This window comes from Thunnus albacares, chromosome 1, assembly GCF_914725855.1.
Source record: "Thunnus albacares chromosome 1, fThuAlb1.1, whole genome shotgun sequence".
NCBI lineage: Eukaryota > Metazoa > Chordata > Actinopteri > Scombriformes > Scombridae > Thunnus > Thunnus albacares.
Window position 1 is genome coordinate 17,911,213 of NC_058106.1, and position 18,800 is coordinate 17,930,012.

An 18,800-nucleotide genomic window follows, 5' to 3' on the forward strand; every position below is an offset into this window, starting at 1 on the left:
AGGTTTCCTGAACACAGCTGAAATCTGCAAGCTTCCATACTGTCAGGGATATGATTTACAGCTAATAAATAATGGACAAGCAGCAAATAATGGAATACCAGTATTACAGCATTTTAGAACATGCAGTAGATTGATGATCCAGTGCTGTATGCATGCAACTACAACCACCAACGTCCCTGCAAGTAAAGTATTTAACATTCAATTTCTCAGTGTTAAACAGCAGAGGGGTGTAGGATGCAGGATGTGTAGCTCCCAGAAGTGATTTGTGGAACTATGAATGTTAAAGGAGGATCCTGCCAAATAAAAGCCGGGGTGCTTTCAGTTTCAGAGTTTTGCTCTTTCTCTCTGCTGCCTTTGATTAAAGATGAATTATTTTGGAATACCAATATGTCACTGTCAAGTTAACTGTTGTACCTTTGGCACAGCAGCTTTAATTAAATGAGAAAATGGTCACAGCCAAGACCACTGGTTGTGTCGCTCTCTCTCATGCTGGTGGTATTATTAGTACCCTTTACAATAGAATATTCTTCACCTCTCTTGCTCATTCAACCAAACCTTTCTTTTGAATTTAAATAAACACATGAAATTGTGTGATTTGTTTCATGGGTCTCCCCAGAATTCCTGGGGTTTTGATGGTGCTATCAATTTCCAACATTTTGTATAGTCTATGTTAGGACTGCATGCGAATAAGAATATACATTTAACAACAAATTAAGTACAGCACCATTGGTCCATTCTTCAAGGTAAGCCTCAGCCTTATAATAGAAAACTGGTTCATATTTTTAGTATTTAAAAAAAATCCCTCTGTGCTGTAAGTGTATTCATTACAGAAGTCATGAGGTCATAAGGTTGGCAAAAGCTGCCAGTCTTTTCAAACGGGATCTTTTTTGTTTACAAAATGCTACTTCATAATTAATGTTATTCATTTATTGTTATAAACATGCAACCCCTAACATAAAATAGCATAGGGGCAGTTGTGTGTGACACAGAACTTCCATTTAAATACTAAGATACTAGGCCTTCACATTCCTCCAGTGGTATAATCATTTCATTCTGTTGCTGTAAGTTGTAAGAACGGAAAAGCATCGCACCATCACTGCAAAAATTGATACTTAATTTCTCACTTGTTCTCTCTTAGTCTTTTTTGGTTTTGTCTGTTTTGTCTCACCTTTCTGCTTGTCTGTGTTTGTAACAGTTTGCTCTTTTGTTTTGTTGTGTTTTTCTAGGTGATAAAGCTGTCATTTGAAGAGTTTGACCTGGAAAGAGGATATGACACTCTAACTGTGGGAGACGGAGGGAAGATAGGAGACACTCGGAGGGTACTCTATGTGTAAGCACCACTTATATGTACTGACCTATAATATAGTATTATTGACATGAAACAGTATACGGTAAGATAATGGTGGCAATCAGAGGGACAGCTGGGGACACACTGAAGCTATTGTGCAGGTACACATTGGATATATTGGAATGTGTTATTGACTTACAATGTTTTTTACGAAACTGTGGGAGTACATATGGTCCATATTCATGTCCATACACTGAACACTGTGTGTAATAGGAATGTGGACTTTCACAATACACACAAACAATGCCATACATCACTCACAAATTAGGCCATTGAATTATTAATAGAATGTTATTTTAGATATGTGAATGAAAGTCTGTTTTGAGTCAAGAGTGGAAAGTGATAAACCAGTAATGCTTATCAATGTTTTTTGTTAATATCTGTTTGTCTGTCTGTGTAGACTCACCGGCTCCAGTGTCCCTGACCTCATCGTTAGCTTGTCCAATCAGATGTGGCTACACCTGCAGTCAGATGATACAATCGGTTCAGCGGGGTTCAAGGCAGTCTACGAAGGTATGGCCTCCTACTAAAGTTTAAATACAACTTTTCACTCACACTTTTTTATTCCTCTTTCTCTTTGTCCTGTACAACACACACACACACACAAACAGACATATAGGCTCACATAATGGAGTGTGAAAGTCACTGTGCTGCTGATGCACTGATTCAATAGTAAACACAACTGTTGTCATCTGTCCTTGTGTATACATGTGAGTGTGTGTGCGACTGTGCATTGCTAGAAGGTAATAAATTAATTATGAGTCAATCAGTTGATCGTTTTGCTTGGTTATTTTTCATATTATGCCAAAGCTGACACTGATAGAGAGATAAAAATGGAGACAGGAACATTGAGTGAAGGTGAAAGGGAGAAATATAGATGTTCCTCTAAATACTTATTATTTTTAGAACAATCCATTTAGTATATTTATGTATTAGATTACACACCGCATCTTACCATACCAATGCAGCTCTTTAAATCGACTTTAACTAAATTGAATTCTCTTGAGACAAAGAGTGAGACAGATAGAGAGAGAGGTAATTTGATAGACATAGAGACGGGGAAAGAGGGACAACAAGAAATTGACAGAATAGAACAAAGGAGTCAAAATGACAAATTGAGTGAGAAGAAATAAAGTGTCTCAGATAGATTGAGGGAGTGTCAGGGAGGAAGAGAGAAAGAGAGAGCATGAGAGGGATGAAGGTTGTGCTCTTGGTTCTGCTTAGCTATGTTTGTTTCAGTGATGTTGCTGACAGTGTTGGCCAGGGTCAGTTACTGTTCAAGGGAATCAGCACAGTATAGCCACCTAAACTGTGTGCGTGTGTGTGTTTGTGTGTGCATGCATGTAACTGTGATGCTAAACAAGCAATGTATAACATCATGTTAAGAATGTCCTTGGCTCGTCATGGGGGTAAGGTGGCCTTGATCTTGATTTAGAGGTTAACCTTGGTTTTTTGTTTTCTCCAACAGCAATAAGCTATTGGCCTTTCTCCACTCACAACTGGGCTTTAGTGGACAAAACAATTAGTGGGCACACCTTAGATTTACATTAGATAGACAGGAAAAACCCAGTGTTAATATTATAAAGTTTAAGGATTTACAAATGTGAGAAAACAAAACTTAGAAAGAAACCAAGGAAGAAACAAACAAACGGTGTTTAGTGACCTCTAGATGATCTTGCAGTTTCTGTTTTTCCCCAGGATAACTGAACAACTGCCTGTGGTATGTTTTGTGTATGTGTTTGTGTGTCCTCACGTGTATATATGTGATGCTGTCACATCGTATAATGTCATAATGTTACACGCTTTGATCAGTGTTAACCCCTGAGAGCTCTCAGTTTTCCAGCCCTGCAGAAAAACCCAACAAGGGAGTATATATGTGAGTAGCTGTTGTTTTTGAATGCTGTTATGTCGCACTTGTTAATCACTGCAGCTTTGTATGTTTGTGTGTGTGTGTGTGTGTGTGTGTGTGTGTGTGTGTGTGTGTGTGTGTGTGTGTGTGTGTGTGTGTGTGCATCTGTGTCTGTGTGTGTATGGGCATGCTTGAGAGAGAAAGAGAGAGTTAATATCATAAACACACACAGCCCATTATGGTAATTGAACCTTTCAGTGAAATGCTGCTGCCAAATTTTCAGGCTGATGGCAATTGGCTGTGAAAGGGATAACGATGTAAATAATGTATTTATTTTTTTTAACTCATCAAAGAACTGAAAATTAACATTGAATGTCTTTAAGATTCATCTATAGTAGAAGTCAGCAGTATGAGTGTGATTCTGGATACCATCCATGTTGCATTATTGCAGGCACTCTATATTGGCATAATTTATGATTATTAAGTGAATAAATCTATTTGTCTCTCCGTATATTATGAGTATTATTTATAATTACACATATTTTATAATTTAGGATTATTTCACAGTTTCAAAATCTTTATTTTGACTTTCTAAATAGACACCAACGTCAGATGACAAACAATAATCATATGACCGCTGTACAATGGATAGTTTGGTAGTTGATTGTAACACAGCAGATGCTGTTTGACAGCTAGTTTCACACTAGCAGTTGGATACACCAATAAAGAAGAATTTTTTTCAAGACTTTCTGCATACAACTACCAAGTAATGAAAAAAATGAAAAGACAGTAAATTATTCATTGTGATTGATTACCTACATCAAGCAGTTTCCGTTCTCTGTAAATTCTCATACTGCACTGGCATGAACTGAAACCAAATGTGTCTGGAATACATTGAAATACAGAGAAACCGTTGTGCTTTTCCTCGGGAAATGGTTGGCAGGAATGCAAAGTTGATATGATTTGTAGTTACTGGGCTAAAACACAGAAAACTACAAGAAAGGTCACTGAAGTATCCGTCAATGTATTTTTTTCTTCCTGTTGCGTTATAACATTTTAATACATCCATCTTCCATGTGTGTTGTTGTACTTCCTACGCTTGATTACGTAGATTACTTTGTATAATATGTGGCTGTTTGGAAGGAAAAAAACATAAAATGTTTTATTGTATTGTACTGACTTGTAAATCTATGTTATGCACTCCAGTAAAACTCTTCAAACAGAAAGAAAGGAAGGAAAAAAGTGAGAGAACAAATGAAAGAAAGACAAAAGAATGAGTGAAAGAAAGGGCTCAAGATCGCTGATATCCATCCTGACACTTGTCAACTGCGTGACAGCTAGCTTTGGGCCATGTACGCACGCACGCACACGCATGCACACGCATGCACACATATACACACATGTCTACCACTTCTCTGAGTATTCTGTTCTTGTGGGTGTACTTAAATCCCACCAGATAGTAACAGTGTAGAACACACACACACACACACACATTGCTCACCTTGAGATGTATTTGCCCAAAGCGAATCCAGGAGCATGGTGGAGCATGTGTTACGAGATGACAGACGTCTGGTAGAATGTCAAATTTTAAAGGAGGGGGGCGGAGGAGAAGAGAGAGAAGAGCAGTGGATGAAAACACACTAGGCATAAAGAAGAGTCTGAATGAACAGATTGTGATTGCAGGCCAGTCCGGCAGCACTGCTAATGTGACACTCATGCCAATAAAGCACAGTGTATTGAATCGGATTGAGAGAGTGGGAGCAATAACAAGAAAACAGGGAACAATTTGAAAGGAAGACAGACTGAGACAAAAGGAGAAAGACAATGAAAGAAAACAAACAATGGAGAGACACAACATGTGTGTTTGAAAGTGTGTACATAGGAAGCAGTCATATTTTATAGCATTCCACAAACATCGGTGTTGCTTTCTTCGATTTTTACCTCCTGCTGGTTACTACAAGAGCACACGTGTGTGTGTTTACAACTATCTGTGTGCCATCACTTATTGTTTTGCCTTTCGCAATTAAAACTGAATTGCACTACAATTACCCTGATGAGAATTAGCTGTGAGGAGGGAAACAATAAAACGCATCTCTCAAAGGTTGTATTTTATTTCTTAACACAGCAATGTAGAAATGAAAAACACTAAACGTTTTCCCATGTTATTGCTGCTCTACACAGCCATGTTAACTTTGTTGCTGGTGTTCTGTTAAAGACTTGTCAGTTTTTTTGTCAATCTGTTGACAAGCTAATCAGGACTGCTGCCAGCTATTTTTTAAAGAAAGTAGCTATTGCTTAAATTTGAAGGATGGGTCCTCTCATGTCACATTTGCCCACCATGGGCCCCAGCTAAGTGGACTGGGGCTGTCCAGTAAGAATGAAACCTTTGTGTTAAGACAGCATGGGAAGGGTCTGTTTGCTGGCTGCAGACTCATTCAAAGACATACTCCATCAGAATTTTGTTTGACTGAGTATGTCAAACATGTTTTTGAGTTGACATGTTTTGTAGAGTTTGCAAGTTGCAGATAGATCTTGTTTGGCCCCCTTGCTGGGCTACCTATGATCAGGCCTTTTTTGAATTAAGAGGCATGTAGCACAAATGTGCAGCACATCTGGGATCCAGGTCGCATTGGCAGCAGGCTAAGCAAGTTAGCCCATACGTCTTTCTTCCCACTTTGTCCTCCAGCTCTTCCAGGGGGATCCAGAGGTGTTCCCAGACCAGCAACAGTAGCATATTCTGGATGTACTCCAGGGTCTCTTTCGAGTTGAAAGCGCCCAGAAACAACTCAATAGGGAGGTGTCCACCTCAGCTGACTCTTTTCAACATGAAGAAGCAGTAGTTATTTGTCTAGCTCCATCAGGATGTCTGAGCTCCTCACCCTATCTCTTAAGGGTGAGCCCAGTCAGCTTGCAAAGGAAACTAATTTTTACCGCCTGTATCCGCTATCTCATTCTTTTGCTCATTACCCAAAGCTCATGACCATAGGTGAGGATTGGAATGTAGATCGACTGGTAAATCAAGAGCTTTGCCTTCAGGCTCCATCACTGCAGTGTGCAAAAATCTTTTGCCAGATGCTTTCATTTAACATTTTTCCTCATGGTCCAAAAAAGTTACTTTTGGGAAATAACGTATAATAAAGGATCTCAAAATTCAGAACATTAAAATACAAACAACCAGCAGAGCAGCCACAGTAATAACACTTAAATCTCCTGAGCTGGGAAACAATAGCATAAAATCCTGAATAAAAAATGTAATAAAACTTAAAGGTATACTGTGCAGGATTTGACGGTTGGTCGGTGTTTGTAAACACACAGCATTCAAAGTTGGCCCCTCCTCCCTGGCTCAACGAACGAATGAGCAAGAGAGAGAGAGAGAGAGCAGCAGTGGTCGAGCGAGCTAGAGAGTGACTGAAGAAAACAAGGGCGATGGCGAGAACAAACTCATGAATCAGATGAATAAAATGTTATTTTCTGGTTGTTTCACAGAGGTTACATTCTAAAGCACAAATAAACACACACACCTCCACACAACCCTGCAGGAAGGTGCGGATTTTGTGTGAATGTAGAGTTTCATCCTGTCCGCTGTGGCCTCTCTGCTCCGTGTGTGTGTAGCTCAGCCCAGCCCTCGATCAAGACATGGACAGAGAGCAGAGTGAAGCGAAGGAGAGAGACAGAGACAGTGATGTAACCTGGTTTCTATGCTACGAGCCCGACCTCACACCCTGCGTGCTGTTATTGGCTGGGGGCTACACACCCACTGCCCAAAGGTTGACGCCCAGAAGCATCCCAAACACAGCAAAATAATACGAAAATACAGGCGGAGGGCAGGGTCTCTAAAGATTAATACACCTCCACACAGTTCTAGTGGGTCATAAGTGATAATTTTACTAGTGATGGAGGGGAGCTGTGGTTCTTGTATGCAGGGACTCATTGTATTGCAATTTTATTGATTTTTGGGATCCAGCCCTTATCCAACTGAGGGTTTGGACTGTCATAAAAGCCTTTTTTTCTAAATCTCTCCTCTTAGAATGTAAGACCTTGTCATGCTTTTGAAGGTTTGAACATTTTAAACATCACACTCAAGCATTTGAATGTTATTTTTAGTCGTTTCTTTAGTGTGGATCGTCTGTTCTGAGTATAAACTGCGTGTTTGCTGTGAATTTTGTGTATGCTTACACCGTATATTTTTGTTATTGTGCACGGGTCTGTCTTTGTTAAATAGAACACCATGTACAGAATGTTCAGATTTGATTTACTATCTAAAAATAAATGTATGCATGTCATTGCCACTTAACCCCACCTCGCAGGAGAAAAACAGGCAATCCCTTATCTGAATGTCACCATGTCACATGTTGACATTAATTATCAGCATAAAAACATAGCTATCTGTGTTTGTGTGTGTTACAGAGATCGAGCGGGGAGGCTGTGGTGATCCCGGGGTGCCGGCATTTGGTCGTCGCAGCGGTGATCGCTTTCAACATGGTGATGTGTTGACCTTCTTTTGCCAGTCGGCTTTTGAACTTGTTGGGGAAAGGAGCATCACATGCCAGCATAATAACCAGTGGTCTGGTAATAAACCCAGTTGTGTCTGTAAGTACACTTATTTTTTACATGTATATGTTAACTGTGTTAATTGCTTTTCTGTATTTTTTAAAACTGTTGTTTTTTATTTCAATTTTTCAATTATCTTTCCCATTTCTTTTCCCTTTGACCTGTCTGTATACATTCTTACTTAATTGCCTATCTTCTTAACTTTTTTCCATCCTGCCTTTCTTCTCTTGTTCCTTCCTCTTTGTAGTCTCATGTTTCTTCAACTTCACGGCTCCGTCAGGGACTATATTATCCCCAAACTACCCAGAGGAGTATGGGAATAACCTCAACTGTGTGTGGTTGATTATCTCTGAACCGGGGAGCCGCATTCATCTCCTCTTCTCTGACTTTGACCTGGAGCCACAGTTTGACTGGTTGGTGGTCAAAGATGAAGGTAATTATCTTTATATTTCATCATATTTTTTTATCAACTTAGTTCCCACTGTTTTTTTGCATATGCATTTTGAGAATAGAATTATGACCTCAGGCCAACACCTATATGCATATTCTTTATTTCAGAAATATGTATGTGTATGTGACAAACATCAGTGGGTAAAGAGAAATACAGATTGTATTTGGTTGATGTAAAGTTGGCTGGCAGACTGGATGGATGGATAGTTGTATTGTTTTTTATTGTTTCAACATTTAACACTAATATAATTTTCCACTACACTCAGAACAGCACAATTTGATCGCTGTTCCCCATTGTAATAAAGGTTATTGATTTAAACTCAATCAAGTAAAGCCCTAGTTTGACTGGCTGGTCATTAAAGATGAAGTTGTGTTTAATTGACTGGCTGTAAAGCTGTCTCTATGCAGAGAGTTTTTTTGTAACAGTGTTTTGAAAATTGCAGCGCAATTAGTACTACTGGACTGGGAAAACTGCAATTAAAGTTGTTACATCAAAGTAGAGGTTGACCGATAGAGGATCTTGAAAGGCCAATATAATAACGATAGTTTGGAGCAGGAAAAAGCTGATAGCCGAATAATCGACCCCCAACTCCCCCCCCCCCCCACCCACCCACCACCACCACCACACACACACACACACGATGAAATGAACAATGAACAATCTTTGACTTTAAACTGAACATCTCAGTGAAAGTAATAAATATCTAAAACCTGCTCATCCTCCCAAAGTCAGGGTGAAGCCACTAACCAGCTGTTGGGATGGTATGTTAGGATTTTATCTTTATCTCATCTATACTCTTGTCGGCTCGGTTCTTTATCAATACTCTTACCAGTTCTTTTTCATTACTAAAGACTTGGGTTTTTTTCATTTAATTTTTAAAAAAGAATAGATTCAGAACAGGGTTAGAATTTATTTATATTTTAAATACTGCTAAATACTGTTTCTAGAGTAGCAACAGTAATGTTTACAACAGCAAGGTCACTATTTAGACTCAATGATATTTCACTGGACACAAATCTAAAATGTCAGTAAAATGAATAAAATTTCTGACATCAAAATACTGAGTGAAGTTTAGAAAGAATGAAAAACACAGACATTGGTAATTATCAGTTATCCTATCCTCTGTCCTCCTCCCTCTGCTGCTGATGTGATTCACTGCTGCAGGTACCGCTGGTAGAGGGAGGAGGGGCTGGTTTAGGAGGAGAGGCTGGTTTGTCTCAGCCGTCTAAAGCCGTTTACACATATGAACTCTGGACAATGTCCAGAGAATTGGGGTTGGAAATTTTCCGGAGTTGGTCTTTCACATATGAAACACACAACAGGAGATTGTCTGTGCCAGACACGTTGTCACCTACTGGAAATACTCTATTTGGTTTAGGCAAGGGGTGGCACCTGGGTAGAGTGTGAAGGAGGCAGGACATGACACGAAAGTACGCTGCAGTTGTAATTTGGTGTTTTTAAGCTTTTCACCAGAAATAAAACGGCTTCTCTTTTATGAGAAATCACAGGAAGTCCTCTCTCCCATTAGCACTAGCTTCACAGAGCGTTCATGCCCAGTCAAAACAATGCAGCTTAGCTGGCCCGCTGTCTTTATTCAGCACCAGCCGCATGATAGAAACGTCATCAACATACCCACTTGCTCACTGTGAATTCTCTGGAAAATGACCTGCTGTATTCACACATGGGCTCAATTGGATATTACAGGGACTTTGACATTGACCAATTAATTGGCCAAACCGATTAATTGGTCAACCTCTACTTCAAAGTCTTCCAGTTTGTTCTGCTTGATGATAAATCACTGCTGTCACATGGACAGTACACTGTATGTCTGGATTCCAGAAATGAAGAGAATACATATTCTGTAGATGACATGACTTTTTGAAATTTATCTACCATTTACCACTACTGTATATGTAAACTTTATATTTAAATTAAAAAACAAGTTTTAAAATCAAAGTCATAAGCACATAAACAATGTGAACCTTTGAGCCAAGTTAAAATCAAATCAAGTAGAAGTCATGAATAAGTCAGATAAAAACCATAAGTGTGTTTAGTTATCATGACTTTTTTATGGTGGTAATTGTTTTAATGGTCAGCAACCAGATCAACTGTGAATAGATGTTAGTTCATAAGTAGTTTGTAAAAAAATCAGTATAAACTAATATGCCACCCATTAAATGGTTGCTAATTGGTCTTTAAAAGGTTAACTACTGTAGGAGTATGCCTAATTTAAAAAAGGGTGCTTTTCAAAATCACACAGAATAATTAAAGGCTGAATCACAGTTCTCAGCTTGCTGATAGATTAGAAAATAGGTATAAAACTAACACACTTCAGCTTTGCAGTAGTACTTAAATGTTAATTATTGATTTTAAAAAGTATATTTGGGAAGGTATTTGAAGATCACTGTCAGCCACTTTGATAACCAGTTCACTGCTTAAGAGCTGCTTGTTCATCAGTACCACGATGATAGATTAGTATCATCTAATATTCAGTTTTTATGTTAAACATTCAAATGTAAAACATTAAAATTCTTACTAACATCAATTTTGTAATATGTGGCAAATGTGATGACCCTAGGTCTGCTATTAGGCCTTTAAAAATCCATACATAAAGAAATCAAGATATTCCTCTTGCTTCAGTCCAGAGGGGAAATAAGTCTGTATCCCATTATAATAAGATAAAAGTTTCTCTGCATCAGAGAAACCCAAGGGTTTTTTCTATTCACAAAAGCTTTTATGTGACCTTGACTCACATGACTTTGTCTTTTTTTTATCCCAGAATAATAAAACATTAAAATATAAACAAATAGCAAACATACATGAGCAGAACAACCACAGTAATAACACATCAATCTCTTGAGCTGGGAAAAAGTAGTTTAATTTCCTCCCTAAATGTTATAATTCTTCAAGGTATCCTTCATAGCAGTATTTTACATACTGGTGGTTAATATAATCAAAAATTGCCATTGTTGTCATCTAATATATTATATATTATAAGAGAGCATAGTGATAGACTGCTACAAAAAGCTTTTCTCTAAATCTCTCCTCTTAGATAAGACAATCTAAGACCTTGTCACTCTTTCAGCTATTGTCACATTGAAACTCTTTCTACTCCTGATCTCTTGTCTATCAATGGAATAATGAATAAGTGAAAGAGCTTTTCAGTTGCTAGAGAACAAAGAGACTGGCACTTTGCAACTCTCTACAAGTCTCTGTGTAGCTTAATTGAATCTAAGTACATGGGATCCAAAACTCCAAGGAAGAAGAAAATAAAAAGAAAACTTTCTGTGGGAGTGTCGTCAAAGAATTCCCATTTCAAATACAGTATGTTTCATTACTGAAGAGTTCTTGTAGCTCCTTTTCTGTCCCTTACAGGGTTGTCAACTAACACATTGTCTTTTATTGATCCTTTTGCAGTTGGATTCATGAGATTATTTTGAATATTACTTTCAAAATTTAATAAAGGGCATGTTCCTAAAAATTGATTCTAAAACATGCTGATGCTGCATACTGATTGCACTCTGTTATTTATTTTATATTACATTCAAAGGATTGGATGGATGTTTCAGGCTCAGAAATGAAATTAAAAACTGTCAATACTATAATCTTCAGCTATTTTAAGATGTGTACATTATTGTAGTGTGTGATCTGATACTGTGAAAGCCCTTTAAAACAGCTAATAATCAATATAGAAATACAGAATACATACTGTTTTTGAGGTTTTCCTCTCATAAATGATAATCACTCACACTCAACACTCAATGACCAGACAAAGTCATATCTTGCCTCTGCAGAAGTAGGTCTCTTTCGACATTACATATGTCACACCACATGAACAAGTGCATGCAGCAGCAACTGATATGCTCTGTATGTGAATACTAAGACTTGAATTGAAGAATGTTGAGCGGCAGACTTTGAAAAAGGTGTGATGCCAGAGAGTAAAGAGTGAGTTTGAGCATTGCTAAGAATGCTTGAATTACTGAGGGTGGCATTCTCAAAGGTAATCAATGAACGGGCCAGAACACAAGACACCACATGAAAACATTTGCTATGTGGGAGATGGCCCTTTGTGGATAAACTCAGAAATGTCAGATGGCGAAGGCCATAACGAATAATCAACAGTCCACAGTGCCTGTCTCTCGTACCGATGCAAAACTGCAGGTGTTTTATAATGAATCACAATTCCTGCTGCAACACCAATCTGGTAGACTCCTGGTGGGCCATCAACAACAACAAGCATTGTGTTAGTTCTGGCAGAGGACTGAAGTTCTGCATGCCAATAGCTGATCAGTATCAGCTGACATTCAGAATCACCAATCAAACTCAAACAAATATCCAATCACATCCAATCAAGACAATAAGGTGGTCTTTATTTTCTCAGAAACTTACACTTACTCTTGATCATTATGCAGCTGCTGTTGGATAATCTGTTTATTTCTACCTGCTACACACTGCTGTTACTGGATTTGGTGATTGATTTCTACATCACCTCAACCTCCTCCTGCTCTAGTTTCTGATTACCATATTTGGGGATGGTACTTCTTTCCTTCAGTATAATGTATATTCTGTATCTCACTGATATGGGACTGCTGGGTTCTGTTCTGTGTAGCCCTTTAGGGTTTTTATTGAGCCCCCCACTGAAACTGTCGCTGCCAGTCAGATCATTGGGGAGCACCCTCAAGAGCAGAGTGTATTCTGCCAAACAATAGTGTATAACCATTTGTTGCAGTAAATGGACCTATGCTGTGACACAAATGTCTCAGACAGAAATGAGGTGATGCATGGTTACAGCTACACAAGCCAGCGGGGGAGGTGTAATGGTTTTGAGGCCATTCAATTGGTATACAGTGGGTCCTTTAATGGCTATAGAGCGATGCCTTAATGCCAGAGCAATACCTTAACATAGCAGCCAGGTTCAGCCATTCATTGCGATCATGTATCCCCAAAGGCATGATAGGTACTTTGAGCAAGATAATGCTTCCTGCCATGGTGACAGAATTGTCCAGGAATGCATGGTTGAAGACACATTCGTATGAAATAGCATTAACGACCTGGACACTGCAATCCCATAATATCAGTCTCTTTAGGATTCACTCAAATGCAGCATCTGTAGAAAGGAGCATGTACTCGTCAACCTTAGGCAGTTGTGTGAATCACTGATATGTGTCTGGTTTTCTTTAATACAGTACCAGAACCCTGAAGGTCTCTTGATGAGTCACTGCCAAGGCATGCGGTAGTTCTTGCAAGGGCTAAAGGTGGTCTGATGCGGTATTGAACAGGGTCTGTATTTTTCTGGTGAAAATGTATTTTTTTCTGTGGTTATAACGGACTTAAGTTAGAGTTGAGCTTCAACAAGTTAATCTAATCTGATTTCAGTTTAATGAGTCATTGTTTGATTCAATGTGTCTGACAGTAATAAGGTGAGTCATGAAACAGTCCCATTAAACATAAACCCAGGGGGCTTAAAGGTTCGTGGGTAATGGGACCACATTGGTGATTTCATGTTGATTGTATTTTGCATAAACAATAATATAATAAAACATGCTTGAAAAAACATATTTACTACTTACTGTGTATTTCACAGTCAACATTAGATGAGTTTAAAAATGCCAGTTTTTCAGGCACCATGAAAAATAGTCTTGTTTTAGCACAATGGCATTTCATTTTTAACATAATCTCAAGACAAAAATTATTTAAATATGAAGACAACACCATCATTTATTACAAAGTTTTTATTGCCATTGTTGGCAATATAACACATTGCTGTAGTTTAAACTCAGCAGCAGTATAATGCAGTAGTCAGACTCAACTTGAACCAGCTACAATATTTAAGTACAGCACACAAAATCAATTATATGTCACTCTGAAAGGAAAGATTCTTCACTATTAATACTTTTGATAGTCAGGCACATTTTACTGCTAATACTTGTTTACCTTTCTTAAATGGAAGTTTTAATCCAGGAGTTGTAATGGATTTTTTTCCCCATTTTTGGCATTGGTGGTATTAGAGAACTGAATCAAGTGAAATTGAATGAGTTCTTTTCACTCCATTAAATTCTTTAATCCAAAATAACTGACAGACAGGCTGCTGATAGGATAATGTTGCTAGCCATTGTGCTACCAACAACATTTTTCTTTGGGGACTCCTAGAGAAGTGGAGTGTTTAATAAAGTGGAAAATATGCATTGTTTGTGTTTGCCTGCAAAAGTTCAGATTTTTTTATCAGCCTCAATAACATTTAGTATATCTCTTGAGTATGATGCTTTTTCCTTTACAGGAGTCATTCACTTTCCAAGTGTGTCCTTGGCGTAATGTTTACAGCTGGAATTAAATAAGCACCATTAAAATGTGTCCTAAAGAGTTTTTTAAACTCTGTTCTACTTTAGGTCTGTCTGAGCCAACAACATTTGGAACATTCTCTGGAAAAGACGTCCCATCACAGATCGCTTCAAATGGACACATCATGAGACTGGAGTTTCAGTCTGATCACTCGAATACTGGGAAAGGCTTCAATATCAGCTATACCAGTATGTGCTATCTATCTATCTTTCTGTCTGTGTGACTGACTGACTGACCCACTTACTGATTCACTGACTGACTCATTGACTGTCTTATAAAGTCAGAAAAGATACATTTCCATCACGACTGTCATAATGTAAGGTAGTGTAAACAGAAGATATTACAGGTTTGTCCTATTGTGTTCAGTGCATTTTACATTCATACTGTCTGACTATTATGAGTCTATGTTGTTGCTGTAGTCCAACACTGGCAGAGTGTTCAACAAGAATTACCTTGTAATCTTGTATTTTACTTTACTGTAGGTTTTCAAGTATTTAGTTTGCTCTAAAACCTTTGAATAGACCTGTTGGTGTAGAATCACATGCACTGACTTCAAAGTAAAAAAAACATTCTAAAGTGAAACATTCTCAAAGAAAAACAGTAATTTGTGATGTGGCATTCATTTGTGGGGTTTTGTGTGTGTGTGTTTATTGGTGTATTTTCCTTATTCCTGCAGTTATCTAGTCAAATGTCAGCATGACATCACATTGAGATATTTCTAGAGCAGCTACAATGGAGAAATGATAGCAGAAAATTGTTCACCAATCTAAAAATCACAGCAGTAAACACGAGGAGCAGATTTTTGAGGTCAGCTCCTCAGAATGGGAGAAAAAGGAATTCTTGCTAGATAACACAGTTTGCACTGGTGTATGATCATACAGTCAAAATCCAGTACCGCTGCAACATCGATTATGTTTTGAATAAGAGGAGATGGCCTCACCTTTTCTTCACCAAAAAAGCTCTTATCCAAGTAAGACAAACGTTTAACTACATTCATATATTTTTTGATGACGACACTTTTTGTGTGTATTTAGAATGACTGCTCACATAAATTCTTCATGGGGATTTAAAAAAGAAAAATCAGGCATCTTTGTGCTGTTTCAGTTATTTGGTCTATTAACATTTTAATGCATATATGAATATCATATGAATAATGTTAGAAACTCAAATATGAACTTTGACACACCAGACTGTGCAGTTATGTGCTAAGAGCAGTGGTTTAGGAGCCAAAGAAAATAGTCAATGTTATTAATTTGTTACTTTAAAGTTGAATGAAAACAATCCTATAGGCTATGTAGGTGTCACGTTATAAGATTGACTCTAACGTATTGACAGTTGTGGTCATGAATGCTTTGTTTGATTAGGTCAAAATTTTCACTACTGCCAAACGGAGAAGAATTGCATAATTTGAATGTTTCCATAATTTTAGAAATTAAATTTAACTACAACAATTGTGGATTTTTTAACATCTAACAAATCCTTTTACACCTTCCACACACTTATTTGACCAACACAGTTATATGAACTCTTATTATTCTGCTGCAATAGATCATCTTCATCATTTGCTTAGAGGCTGCTATAGCCACATACTTGTCACCTGTCTGAGCAGATGATCAATTTTTATTGCAAGATGACACCAGAATTGCAGTGTGCTGATTGCTGATAGTCAATGACATCACCGATCCTCTCCTCCCTCTTTGTTTCACCATGGCGAGTAACCAAGATACAAGAAAAAAGCGTAGGCATTGCACCTCCTTATAAAGTCACACCAGTCACGACAGTACAAATCTACAGCTTGTACAATGCACTTGCTTGAAGATAGAGAGCCATTTAACACAAAAGCTTGAACATTATTGGTGTCAAAGTGTCATCTTTTTATATCTCTTTTCATAGTTCCCACCCTAGTGTTCTATATATTCTTCTTTTTTTCCCTATATTTTCTTCTCCCTCAAATCCATCATGATGTCGGTCCTTCACTCTGACTCAGGCTTCCTCTCTCTTACTTAGATTTTCCATTCACACACAACCTGGACTCACACTTTCTTTGTCTGAAACACACAAACATTCCAAGCACACTGTCAGGTATTTCAACCAGATTTAGATGTTATGTTTTTTGGGGTGTTTCTTTCTCCTGGCATTTTGTAATCCCCCTCCTCCTCCCTGAGTTTACACACATAATATATGAATATTTTGTGTTTTGTCATTTTGTGTGGTTTTTCATATATATGTACAGTATACATCTCCTCTTTGTACCCCCTTCCAATCTTTTCCACCACTTCTCATCATATCAGGCGTGTAAATGTATGAATGTTTTTTTTTTTTGTTTATGTATGCCTTTGGCCCTTGATTATCTGCCATGCTTATACACGTTTAATTGAACACATGCACAAGTATGCAAATCTGTTTATATACATCTGCTGGTACGTGTAATACATGTGTGTATGCGTTGTCTTTGTGTACATGTACCTGCCATTTCCTCTCTTAGTCTCCTTTTTTCTCTTTCTCTTTCCTTCTCTGTTCTCATTTCCTTTCCATCAGTAGCTAATCAACCTGAGACATGTCCAATCACTGGGTGTGTGCTCTGGGTGGGATCAGGTTAATCTCTGGAATGGGGATAATATAAGCTAAACATGACAGGGTTGAATCCACGTGAAGATAATTCCATTCCCATATTTCCATATCAGTGGAGATGTCACATTCACTGACAGTGATACAGCAATGATTTTCAAACCTTTTTTTTTTTTTTCTTTGGTAAAACTAGTTTATAGGTACTGAAATATATTGAGATACCAGGGCACATTGATCAAATGGGAATGCATGCATGTATTCAGACCCACTCTTTATTGAGCCAAATATTTGTACTATAGACTGTAGGTACGATGTGTTGTCTCTCTCATTTAGCTTTCTCTTTGCTATTTGGGTGTGTCTAAGCTAGCCATATGATCAAGCTTGAATAATACTATATCTCCCATTGTTGTCTCTCTGTAGCATTTGGTCAAAATGAATGTCATGACCCAGGAGTTCCTGTCAACGGTCAAAGATATGGAGACCAGTTTCAGCTGGGCAGCTCTGTGGCTTTTCGCTGTGATCAAGGATTCATTAGGACACAGGTAATGATCAGAAATTCAAGTATTTGAAACTGCTATTTCAGCATTTTATCCACGTAAAAGACTTGTTTTAGGTTCCATATCATATTAGTATTCATAGTGATATTTGTGTATAGAAGCATATATTGTAACACCTTATATTGTAATAAACCTTGATATTATAAGGTATATTAATATTATATTTCCAGGGATCAGATCAGGTCACTTGCATCATCCAGGATGGGAACGTTGTTTGGTCTGCAGCTGTGCCTCGCTGTGAAGGTAAAAACACATACAGACTGTTTATTATATGCATGAGCAATGGATTATCCTTCCAAATGTTCCACTTGCCAGACTATAAGGTGACAAAACATTCAACTATTTGGCTCTTGCTGCGCAGCTTAAGTGTGCTCATGCACCTTAGACATTGTATAAATTTCCTCTCCTAATTGCTTTAGCCTCCAGCCTCCCCACATTCAGCCTGTTTGCATGCATCTTTCTCTCTCAACAATAATCTTAAATGAGATTGGCACAACTTCTGCTGAAACTCATTCAGGAAGACACATTCATTATACACTATGCAGACGCTAATATACAGAGATGTATCCGTAGTATTCAGATAAGCTAATATGTGGAGGCAATAATAAAAGGACAGTGAATGTGCCGTTATTTCAACACTTTGAAGGCGAATCACAACCACTGGCCTGTGTGTATTTGTTCGTCTTTTTTTTATATCCTTTCCATCTTGATTGTACTGTCTAAATTAAATTATCAAATGTTGCCTGTTGTTAATAAATGGGATGGAGGAGACAATCAAATTGAATAGGGTTCTCACCTTATTAAATATGGAGTATGGAGAAATATTAACCCTCCCACTGGACAGGGAAGGATAATTATGTTTTATTTCTACTTTCTCTTGTGAGTCCTATCCATGAGTACCACTGCTTCAGTAAGCACAGAGTGGGTAAAGGAAAGTGCGAGAAAGAAAGGCGATTTTCCTGCTTTTAAGCAAGATTCAGCTTGCTTAAAGACTGTAGTTATGAGAGCAATCAAAATGGTGAAAGTATCAGCTACTTGAGAGGAGAAGAAGTAGTAAGAGTGTGAAAGATAAGTCATTGCAAATTATGTATTATAGAAAGAGCAACAGATAATGTACAGGTCATGATCTCCAAGTTT

General features: G+C 37.9%; 1 protein-coding gene across 1 annotated transcript in view; it reads left to right on the top strand.

Moving 5' to 3' along the window:
- Window positions 1-18,800, top strand: part of LOC122979583 (CUB and sushi domain-containing protein 1-like) — a 205,120-nt gene that overhangs the window by 43,626 nt on the left and 142,694 nt on the right. The window contains exons 6-12 of the mRNA XM_044347148.1: window positions 1,227-1,330; window positions 1,749-1,861; window positions 7,605-7,787; window positions 7,996-8,181; window positions 14,586-14,726; window positions 17,527-17,648; window positions 17,834-17,906. Coding sequence (XP_044203083.1) covers window positions 1,227-1,330; window positions 1,749-1,861; window positions 7,605-7,787; window positions 7,996-8,181; window positions 14,586-14,726; window positions 17,527-17,648; window positions 17,834-17,906 — 922 coding nt within the window. The remainder of the gene's footprint in view (window positions 1-1,226; window positions 1,331-1,748; window positions 1,862-7,604; window positions 7,788-7,995; window positions 8,182-14,585; window positions 14,727-17,526; window positions 17,649-17,833; window positions 17,907-18,800) is intronic.